The following is an 11,968-nucleotide window of genomic DNA, read 5'->3' on the forward strand; positions in this document are numbered from 1 at the left end:
CATGCGTGAGATGCTGATTGAACACTCAAAAATTGTCCCTTGAATTGATTGTGAGCGCGGATGATTGTTCGTCTCTGCGTGCCCTGCGATTGGCTGGCAACCGGTTCAGGGTGTCCCCCGCCTACCACATATCCCGTGTACCCGCATATCACAGACGCCCCGGACGGCGTTTTAAAACGTTTCACGCTCATTCATTTCTTCCCTTCTGTAGTTTTCAGCCTTGTGCTTTTACAGCTGCGTTGGGCTTGCCTTCCCGAAGGATTTGGACCCCCAAAAAAAAAAAAAAGGGGAAGTCGCCGATGACAAATTGGTGACATCAGAGCAGGCTTATGGTAGCAGGATTGTCAAAAGCAATCATACGCACCTGGAAACTGCTTCTCAAATGACCCGAGCGTATTGGTCGGGTTCAAGGATTTGCACGCACTGGATGTGCGCCTTTAAGGGGTGTGGCCTGCTTGGATGAACCACCCTTTGCTTTCCTCTTCCAACTTCTGCTCCCCGCGTGCCAATTACGCAGGCGAAGCGGCAGGGCGAGCAACGCTTGAGGACATTTAAGGAACGGAAGATGCCACTTAAGACGTAGCAGAGGATATTATTAGACTTTGCTGTTATCAGCAGCGGCTGTTTCTCGCCTCCGTTCTTTTGAGAGTTTTGTTGTACGTTGAAGTGTGGCGGGGAGGAGGCGCGAGAAGTCGAAAACAATAGAGGCCTTCTTTCGTTTTCTTTTTTTTTTTTCTTTGTTAGTAATGCTGACATCAGTGGCTGTTTGGCTAGATGGGCCAACACATGTGTGCTGAATTTGCACCAGGTGTCTCTGGACAGTGTCCTGCCTCTGTTTTTCCTCCAATGTCTGTCGACAATTTCCATCCCCTCTGTGCCGTTGTTGCTAATTTTTCTCGTAAGAAACACGGACGGGTCTTCTTCTGTGGTCCTTGTTCACGCCCGGACGAACCACCGAACGTGTAATTTGTTGAGTTTCTCCTCTACTACAATGGCGCCTTGAGAGAAGACTGCTCCATGGCGGCGGGGAACTCAAATCGAGTCGCTTCACAGCAAGCGGCGGTTTGTGTAGCAAATCTTCCAAAAAGAGGCTTCAAGCTGTTTATTGCCACTCCCAGTCGATGTTTATTTTCAAACTGAACATAAAACAACGAAAATAACAAGTTGTGTGTTTAAAACGACTCAACTTTGCTTGAATAAAGTTTGTTTAGCTTCATGCTAACAAACAACGCAAAACGCCACCGACGGGCTATTGAATACCACCCTTTTTTTATGGTGTAGGTTCCTTTACGCAACAAATATCTAAACCTTCTTGCTGGGAATCGGATAACAAGCATCGGCATACATAACATGCATGTATTCATTATCCTCTGCGAAGAGCAAGTCATATTTCTGCCTTATTAAGGAGCCGGCGACCGTCTCCGTGTACAGTCCTGCGTAACCGTATGTCGGTATTATACTGACCCCACGTGGCCAAGGCGCGCACGCCAGCAGGAGCAGCCCAATGCACATTGAACAGAAGCCCCCACGATATTGTTCCGCTCAAATTATGGGAGTCTTCAAATCAGTCGAGCTTGACCGAGTCAACCGAAGCCACAGCGCTTCCTCCGCGACGGCTATTTCGCGCCGCCGTCCCTCGATGCTCCATTTGACTTCGGCTTCCTGACCGAAGGCGAGCGTGCAACGCTCATCTAAAATACCCAACGTTCAATTTCCACGGCTCATTCAGTCCAAAATTACTTCTGGGTCCAATCCGAGCCGGCATATGTTTGAGCCGCAAGATTTCTCGAGCAGAACCGATTCCGTTAAGCGAGAGTGTAAATCACCCACCGTCGCACAACGGGGGGCGGGTGCAATCGGGACCTTCATCACAAAACACTCTTCACGTCATCACAACGTGACTTTTACGACACGACGCAGAGGAAAAATGAGAAAAAATAAATCAACATCGCACTCATCAAAGCAACCATTGAGTCGGTTTGCATCTGACGTAAAATAACATCAAAAGATGACATGAGATTTTCAACGACATGCATTTTCCCCCCCCATTCAAAAAATAATAATCACACCATTTTCCCATGGCCACTGTGTATTGTATGTTTTTGGTTTACTCAAGTCTCAAGTTGACTGTGCATAAATAAAATCAAACCACTCCACTGAATTATTTTCAATTATTCCCAAAGGTCGAGTCTCCTCATTTCGTTGCATTTCTGCAAACTGCTTCCAGTAAGTGGATGCGGATATTTTTTATTTATTTTTTGTCCAATCACATTTCAGCCTCTCTGTGTTGCCATGTCAGTCTAATCTGCCCCGGGACTTCAGAATCTGTCGTGCCGGCCGGTGCAACTTCAACTCCATCAGCAGCGGGGCTGTGATTGCGACCATTTTCGAATTCACCTCAGATGATGACATCACAACTTTTCCATCCTCTGATTGGTTGGTCAGAGGAAAACTGTTTGACTGGCGATCCGCACATGAGAATATATTGAGCTTCTCTAGGATTTTGTTTGTGTGTCATCTCTTTGTCAGGTGATGAGATGAATATTGCTCCTTGTGAGTGCTTTCATTTTGCATTTGTGTGCAATCGTCGCGCTCCCTCGACTGCCGATGGGGTTGATTTGATGACATTTTGTGATGACGAACACAGACGGGACGAGCGCATTCGGTGGGTTTTAATCCCGAGAAAATATAGGCGTGCTGGAAAACAGACCGTCACCTTTGAGTGAAAGCAGGGTTGCTCGCAGCATCCCCTTGGCGACCGCGCACTGTTTGTGTCTCTTGCGTTTCCTTTTTCTGCGCTTGTTTGCGTTGACGCCGCGACCCACGTCACCGCCAGAGCTCCATCATTCGCCGCGGGCTCGCAGCGTACCAAGGCCTGTTTTTGTTGCCGAGCGTGACTCGTGGCTCACAACGTCCTCTTATTTTCTTTTTTTTTCTCCTCTTGTCAACCCCTGTTAAAAAAAAAAAAAAAAAAAGTCAGATTTTCCAAACGTCCTCCTACTTTTTTTTTGTCTTCAACATTTACTCTACCTCTCCATCTGTTATCACTTCCACCGAGGAGGTGATGTTTTCATCACCGCATGTTTGTCCATTTGTTTGGATTACACAGAAAGTATTGTGCGATTTATTTTTACAAAGCTTTGTGGTATGGTTGGGAACGGGCCAAGGCGGAGTTTTTGGTGCCGATCCCTGCGCTGATTACTAGATTGTTAAGAAGCGCAGTACGGTGGTTAGTGGTGAACCCGTTTATGCTCCACTTTCTGATTCTTCCTTTGAATTTTTGATTTATTCATTTTTTGCCATGCCATGCTTTCATTCAGAAGGAATCAATCACTTCACATTGGTACTAACTTTCTTTAAAAAAAAAAAAAAAAAAAAAAATCAACCAAATACAGGATGTCCCAAAAGTCGCTAATTCTTTTCCTATTGTTTTTTTTTTCCCCAGATATCATTTTGAACAGTTGTTCTGAGTAGACGATACATCTACTTAAAACAATGTGTTTGGATCCAGATGATTGTCGTGCAACCACTTGACGAAATAAAATGGAATAAATTCAACACATTTTTTTTTTTTTGCCACTTTTCTTTCTGAGGGGACTTCTGAGAATGCCACAATATGATTGGCTGCTTGCTGACGTGAGTAAACAATCAGCCTCTTTCAAGTTTAATTGGTTGCCAGTCATGTTTTTTTTTTTTTTTTTCGCCTCCTCCTCGGCGAGCAGAGAGGGAAGGGGTGAGCAGTTACACACGGAGTGACATCTCGAGCAGAAAATGCCGTTGCGAAATTGAGTCAGGCAAGCGGGAAGCGGCGACACGTGCGGCTGCCGTTCAAAGTGGCGGCTTGGGGATATTGGCTGCCTTTCTGTCAACATTTCCTCATCGTGTTTTCCTCCCTCCGAGTCATGTTCGCACACCGCCACTGTGTGCCTCCTCGTTAATCGTGTGGTATTGCGGATGTGCCCGCAAAGCGTATCAAATCCTCACGCTTGACTGAGATGATGATACATCTCGATAAAGGGGGGGATCTAAATGTGTTAGAGTGGGAAGGGAAAAAAAAAAAAAAAGCAGATTCACCGGGCGGGTAACCAACACTGTCCCATTGGTGTCCCGCACCATCTGATTATTTGCAGATGGGATGAACGTATAAAAGTTATTAATTATTGGAGGGTTTGGAAAAATCCCGCCATCAATCATTCAGTGAACAGTCAATTGAGCAAAAGAAAAAACAAAAAAAAAAAAACCTCATGATTTACCTGACAAGTGCGCGCGCGGGCTCATGGAATGGCATTATTTATACAAAATGACTTATGACATTGCGCTTGGCTGAATCGGTTTTCCGGACACATGTAATTTGAGTTTGCTTCAGTTGCACCAACACTAATATTAGAGATGATTTCTCATTGCCATTACCCTGCCTGTCATTTTTTTTTTCGCCAAATGGCCCCCCGATATATCAGCAGTGGCGTTGCATCATTTGACATTCAAGACAACATCGGAAGTCTGCGGTTCCCGGATTTCTTCTTCAGGGCATTCCGAATGGCTTCGATTTCTAGTCGCATCTTCGCGATCGCTCGTTCCGACGGCTGTTGACGGCGATCTGCTTTTCAACTTGAACCGCTTTGCATCATCACCTACAAACATTGGGTCATGGGCGGGTAGAAACAAAGAGTCATTAGCGGATCGTGAGCCGAGGCTCTCAAAATGGGGTCTGCGGGCCTTAATTAAAAAAAAAAAAAGATGACAAGTGTGTCAAAGTTCAACAACCACCAGTTCTGATCTATAACATGACTCTTTCCGTTTTTTTTTGTGCATTCATTAGTGTCACGTCGCCGCCGCTCTGCTTCCAGGTCACGGCGGCTACAGCTTAGCAAAGAACGGCGACGCTGAGCTGGGGGCCACCCAGGGCACCTTGATGCCATGTGGGCAGAGTTTGCCGCTGCCCTTGGGGGGTCACCCTGGGGGACTTTACCCGCAGAGCCTCCAGTGTGACAGTCCTGCGCCTGATCTTCTTCTGCAGGACAGCCCTCACCAGGACGCCAGGTAAGCCGCCGCCGCCGCTTCTACTTCTCATAAACAATTACGTGTCTGTTCGGCTAAACGGCAAATAGTTGCCTCCGCGCAACCCTCGATAATATTTCTGTGGCTCTGTTTTTCTTTGAGTGGGTTGGTGGGTGGGGCGGGGCGTAGGTGGGGGGGCAAAAAAAAGGCAAAGATTCCCACCATAATACGCAGCATTGTAATGGACAAACGCTTTCCGAGGCTGCAATTAGGGCCACCAGAAACAGGTGACTCCATATTTATCCCCCAATGTTGGGCTTGGGTTTAAACCCCCTTTTTTTTTTTTGTGCCATCAAAGGATGTCAGGCGGTCCCTCAAGCCAGTGGCCTCTCAGTCTCAACTGCTGTCGGCCTTTCTAATCTTAGTAATAAACGCCGGTTTATAGTCTCCCGATTTAGTTTCACCCGTCGAGAAGAATTGAAAAAAGTAACCAGCCTGTCTTGACAAAAAAAAAAAAAAAAAGTCGAAAAAGTGCAGATATCAGAAAACCCGCTTTCGTTTGACTTCCAGTGAATGGGTCTGCGTCTGTCAACGGTTGCGAAGATGATGGAGCTCATGTTCCTCTCTTTGTGATGTCTCTTTTTTTTTTTTTTTTTTTTGGTCCCCCTCAATGTAGGTCATCCACTTTTCAGAGGACCCTGCCCGGGGCCTCACCCGGCCTGAGCTGCGGCGGTGCCAACGGGGCTCCGTCGGCTCTAGCGTATTCCATCAAGGAAGAGGATGCGATGGGCTACACCGTTTCAAACATGGTGCCCGGAATCCAAACTGGCTTTCACGACTCGAGGTCCGGCATCGTTCTGAGGACGTCGAGGGACGAGATGGCGCCCGGTGGCGGCAACGGCAGAGATAGCATGTGCGTCGTGGGCAACGCCGCATCGGCCGATGCGGCGCAACCTTTTAATAATGAAGACGGCTCCTCCCCGTCGGCTTTGTCCCCAACGAGCTCCCGTCATTCGGCGCGTCAGCTCGGCACCGGCGCTCTGAAAAGACGTCGCCTTTCGCCGGCCTCGCAGTCCGCCGCCGCGGATTCTCCGTCTGCCACCGGGACCGCCTCGGAGGAGATCAACATCACCGCCATCATCTGCGCCTCCTCGCAGACGTCCATGGTGGCTCGCGTCAACGGCTTCCGCGCCAACCTCTCGCCCGGCCACGCGAGCAGCGGCAGGTTTTCCTCTCCCTCGTCCTCCTCCTCTTCGTCGTCAACATCCCCGCCGAATATCCCCTGCTCTCGGGAAGCCCCCCGCAAATCCGCGCAGCACCAGAGCCCCCGGCGGAGCTCGCTGCAGGAGAGCTGTCAGCTATCAAACTCACCTGCCACCTGCCTGCTGTCCCTGCCCTCTTCCTGCTCCTCATCCTCTTCGTCGGTGTCTTCGTCGGAGCCGGAGCAAGGCCAGGGACAGTGCGAGGAGCGGGGCTCCATGCAGCTAGGCCGCGGGGCCGGAGGGACCCCCCTGGGGAATGCGGGAGGGGGCGGAGGAGGCTCGTCGGATGGCTCGGGGTTATTCATGCTAATGTCGGGGACGCTGCAAGCGGCGCCGGAAGCCGGGGCTCTGATGGACAGGAGCCAAAGATCGGGGCCTGAAACCGGGGCCGTCCTCGATAGGAACCAAAGATCAGGGGCCGTCACGGGGGCTCTGCTGGACATGAGCCAAAGATCGGGGGCCACCCTCAAGCAGGAGCCCTTAGATGACTTCACCCCCAGCGACGATGAACTTTTGCAGCACCGCTACCACCATCACTTAAGCGGGCGCAATGGGCACGTCCGCCACCTCCATCAGCACCCTCGCGCCGCCATGCTGCCGCCGTACCACCTGCACCAATATGCGGGCGGTGGGCTTCTGAATAGCCACACCCATCAACAGGCACCGGGCTCGTCCCTGGGACTCAAGTCGTCGTCATCGTCCGGCGGCCCCGCCGGGTCCCACGCGGGCATGGAGACCGAGGAAGTCGGGCTCACGCCGGTCGATAAGCAGTCGTGTCGCTGGATTGACTGCAGCGCCGCCTACGAGCAACAGGAGGAGCTGGTGAGGCACATTGAAAAGGTCCACATTGACCAGCGCAAAGGCGAGGACTTCACCTGCTTCTGGGCCGGATGCATCCGGCGCTACAAGCCCTTCAACGCCCGCTACAAGCTGCTCATCCACATGAGGGTTCACTCTGGGGAGAAACCCAACAAGTGTATGGTGAGTCTCCGTCCGCACGGAAACACTGAATGTGTGTGGCAAAATAAAATAAATACATAAATAAAATGCTCCAGTGAACCCCCCCAGCTTATCACAGGGGGTAGGTTCCAGAGCCACCCACAGTAGCTGCGATAAAGGAATGATCGCCGAGAACTATGTGCTACTGAATTGTGGCGCTTCAGCGTTCAACCGCTTTCACAATTTCAGTTTTCCTGATTTTTGGGGGGTAAAAAAAAAATGGGGCCCAGTGACACACCGAGTCACCCCTTGACCACAATTTAAGGGAAAACCAAGTCAAGCATTTTCTTTAAAATAATATGTTGGACGGAACCCCCCCGAGATGGATAAGATATTTTTTGCTGACTTTTTCATATTTTAAAAACACAATATTAATCAGAATGTTTAGACTAGATGGGGTGCATATACAGGTAACATTTTTTATTATCAAGAACATTTTTGCAGCACCTTTTTGCCGCTTTAGAGTGCCTTGTTGTTGGCCATGAGAGCACGCATGCCACAGAGAGACGGCAGAAGAGCGAGAATTTATTTATTTTTTTTATTAATTGTTTTACCTCCTACGTGAGTGTGTGTGGACACAGGTGGTACGCTGGCGTGGTCGCTTGAGAGCGCCTCGTTGTTGCTGTGCGGAAAAGAGTGCCGATGACATGGTGTGCTGTACTGCAGCCACAGGAAACTGTATTTTATTTTTTTTTTTTCATGATTTTGAAATCTCATTTTCTATATACTTTACGGTCTGGCGTGTTCCAGAAAATGCTCAAATCAACAAGCACATCCATCACAAAGACTGAAATTGAAAGGCAAATGTAGGTTTCCCTTTACAATAGTTATCATTACAATCCCTGTGTATGTCTAGTGGAACACGTGAAGAGAACATGTTATTTTTCCACGCCGAGAAGTGAGCCGCCGCTCGCGTAGCACTACTTTGCGGTCGTATGCGTTACAGGTAAAGCTCCAATTCCACAAGTCAACACACTGATCAATGTCAAGCTGTCACTCCCCCGCGCCCCTTAGCAAATGGAAAAAGCAGTCCGACTTGAAGAATGATTTAGTCCAAATACACAATTAGTCCACAATTTGTGTAGGGCAAAGCCGTGTTTATTTTCTCAAGCACCGGCGTTTTGGGAGAAGGGATTCGGATCCTGAAAAGCCAACACATATGGTGAACATAACCAAACAATGCCTGCACTTGATCCTTTTAAGTAGGGGGCTTTACGCGTTGAGCCGCCCCGCAAGTATTAAGTGAATTGGCCTCGTGTCCAAGCCAAACAGCACCAGAAAGTTCGTCGTCTGGAGTAGCGAGACGCAAGACGGGCGAGTTGGTAGCGTTTGTATTTGTTACATATTTTGATGCTTTTTTTATGCTTTATAAAACATTGATGTCTGAATTTTGGTGGGGGTCTTGGAACGGATTAGGGCATTTACATGGAAAACGTGTCTCTACTTACAGTATTTGAGAGTTAAGAAATGTCATCGTAAGTAGAGGTACCACCGTAGATTTGTCAAACAGTCAATCATGTGAAGGTCCACCAAAAGCTAACATTCGTTCAAAATGGCGATATATTGTTTGCGTGTATATTGTCTGCTTGCAATTCATTTCCATATGCGGGGGGTGCTGGAGCCTATCCCGACCGTCTTCGGGCAGTAGGCGGGGGACACCCTGAACGGGTTGCCAGCCAATCGCAGGGCACACAGAGGCGAACAACCATCCGCACTCACACCTAGAGACAATTTCTGAGTGTTCAATCAGTCTGCCAAGCATGTTTTTGGAATGTGGGAGGAAACCCGAGTACCCGGAGAAAACCCACGCAGGCCCGGGGAGAACATGCAAAGTCCACACAGGCAGGCCGAAGCTGGAATTGAACCCGGTACCTCTGCACTGTGAGATCAACACGCTAACCACTGGACCACCGGGCTGCCCCTGCTGAAAATATCTACTTTATTTTTTATTTTTTGTCCTTTTGTCTTTTTTGCTCTTGGTCATAAAATGGTCAAAGACATTCAAGAATGTGAGCAATTGTTATAGCGGAAATAGATCAGACGTTCTCTTTACGGAAGACGGGGGGGAGGGGGGGGGGGGAGGAGCACTGATCTCCTTTATTATCTTTCCAGCAGCAGATTCCATTGCACCCTCGTGAAGTGTACGTCTGCACACGTCCAGACATAACACGACCCCCCCACCCCCTTCTCCTGATACACACTCCCTGCTTCCCTTTCAACATACAGTATTCAAACTATATTGTTTCTCTCTCTCTCTCTCTCTCTCTCTCTCTCTCTCTCTCTCTCTCTCTCTCTCTCTCTCTCTCTTCTCTGGCAGCTCTTAAATTGGTGTCTCGCGGCGTGCTTGCGTCTTGGCAGGAGAAGTCGTCATTATTGTGGGGCACAAATTCATGTCCGGCCCCCGCTTGAGCCTGTCAACGTTTGTCGACGACTAATATTTTAAGAGATGCCATTTGGAGGGAGGGAAAACAAACAAAAAAAAAAAGAATTAGCAAGGCTCAATCCATAAAGTTTGTGACTCGTGACATCTGATGACAGTGTAATTCTCTCCCAATGTTGCAATCGGCCGTACGTGACATGCTGCTGCTCTGCGTTTTGCGATGGTTTATAATCTTCAGGCCTTGTTGGATTTTACTGTTTTTGGCAGACATGGTGTTATTTTTATTTTTTATTTTTTTGGTAACATCAGTTTGTGTTATCGGTATAAATCATCTATTTCTGTTTATCTTTTAAATCTTCAAATTCTTAAGAGGTCATTTCTTCCGTATTTTTTTATGAGCAAACTGACTAAAATAATGTATTTTTATGTCTTTTTTTTCTAATTGAAGAGCTTTTTTTTTGTTTGTTGTCCTGCGCACTGTAAAACTGTCAACTTTTTTTTTTTGCCATAAAATAAATAATAAACTCACAAAAAAAAAAAAAAAATCTCAAGATATGGATTTTTAATTTGTTTCCCGATTTCTTTTTGGTTTGATTGCGACTGTCTTGCTTTTAAAAATAATGAGGTTAAAGTTCAACAGTAAAATTTTCTCTCTCTATTTTTTATTAGTAAACTGTCAAAAAGGAATGTGAATCTTTAAATAATATTTAAATAAGCATACTTTGTGTTTGATCACCTACTAAATCCACCATAAAATAGTAAAAAACAATTAAATATAAGTTACAGTTAATTTTTTTTTCTTTAAGAAAATGTTTCTGATATTCTACTATATGCACTGTAAAACGTTATGAAAGTTTTGTTTTTTGGGTCATAAAAATAAATCCATTAGGGTTAAGGGTTTTGTTGTTGTCCCCCCCCCCCTCCTAACTTTCACTCGTAAATTCACTAAAACCATCTTGAAAATATGCGTTTTGTCCAAATGAAAGCCTAATTTTGGGTTGAACTCCTCCGAAACCCTCTGCCAACGACACCACCGTCAAGAAAGCTTGTGCAACTCACGTTGGGGCTCCAATTAAAGACGCGCCGTGGGCTGTTATGCGGTGCAACGAGGGACACGCTGGCGAGAAGGAAACAACTTAATCTCTCCGCAATATCCTGTTGTGTTTCATGCCTAATTCACTTGTTGTTTTTACGTTATTGCATTTTTTTTCTCCCCACTCCCCCCGTCATGTCTGCATAAATATTAAAAAGAGATCCAGCAAGAGTCTCCCTGACGATGTCTGAGACTTTGATATTGTTCTTCGGCTCTCTGAAGCTAACCCTCAGAGCTAAAAAAAAAAAAAATAAAAATTCTTAAACCGCACGATGTGAAATAGATGCGCAAGATGGATTTTATTTACAACGTGTGCACTGTATTTGCCTTGTAGCTGATTTGCCGAGACGAAATCGTGCGCTTTATGTGTGTGTGTGTGTGTGTGTGTGTGTGTGTTTATATACTGGTGTTTAATCTGAATTGTGTACTTTCCACTCCCTGAGTTCTTTTTGATTACCTGCTGAAAACAATCATCCAGATTCCCGTTTTGCGGAAAGGCCTCGAAGCGTAAACTTCACGTTCACGTTTGTTCAATTGGCGCACGTACCCAAAAAGCACCTAATCAAGTCTGTGTACTTGGCGTAGGCGGATGTCAAATACTTCTCCACGTGAAGGTCATGTGCCGACCACCTTTCCAACAATGCCGGAATGATCCTGGCCAGACATGCGCTTGACAAATGATTTCAACAGGTAGCTGCGTAGTTTGTCATTTATTTGCACAAACAAACATCATTTCATCCTTACTCCTCCTCCTTGTTGTTTCCTCCCTTCTGCTCGGTCATCATGCTAAAAGTCAACGCTGTGTATGTGCGACATTAGTGTGATGAAACCGCTGGCGGCGTGCGCGCGCGACTGATGTTTTGGCAAACAAAAACGCGAGCGCTGGATGGAGGGATCTTGCTTGTTTTTCCTCATTGAGAGGACCGGAGCCAAGTTCATGTCAGGGCGAAAAAGTTTCCCAGTCAATCTTTTTGCAGTCATGTCATCCAACACTTTGCATCCTTCCAAGAACAGGCCCCACCGCCGCACGCAGCCTCCCCTCCGCCACCCCAAAAAACACTTGCTGCATGCGCACAGCTTACAAGGTGCACACAGCAACTGGTGGGTCTGACACTATTTTTATTTTATTTTATTTTCTAAACTTTATTATAACACACAGGCGTTGACCAGACATTAGTGTGTGTGTGTGTGTGTGTGTGTGTGTGTGTGTGTGTGTGTGTGTGTGTGTGTGTATAA

The 11,968-nt window shown here is 47.1% G+C and overlaps 1 protein-coding gene across 1 annotated transcript in view; it reads left to right on the plus strand.

Annotated features, from left to right (window-relative positions):
• The window catches only part of glis1b (GLIS family zinc finger 1b), a 126,795-nt gene that overhangs the window by 22,622 nt on the left and 92,205 nt on the right, over positions 1–11,968 (plus strand). The window contains exons 2-3 of the mRNA XM_019896496.1: positions 4,848–5,040; positions 5,675–7,241. Of these exons, the coding sequence (XP_019752055.1) occupies positions 4,848–5,040; positions 5,675–7,241 (1,760 nt within the window). The remainder of the gene's footprint in view (positions 1–4,847; positions 5,041–5,674; positions 7,242–11,968) is intronic.

Source organism: Hippocampus comes, unplaced genomic scaffold (genome assembly GCF_001891065.2).
Source record: "Hippocampus comes isolate QL1 unplaced genomic scaffold, H_comes_QL1_v1.1 scaffold22, whole genome shotgun sequence".
Taxonomy (NCBI): Eukaryota; Metazoa; Chordata; class Actinopteri; order Syngnathiformes; family Syngnathidae; genus Hippocampus; species Hippocampus comes.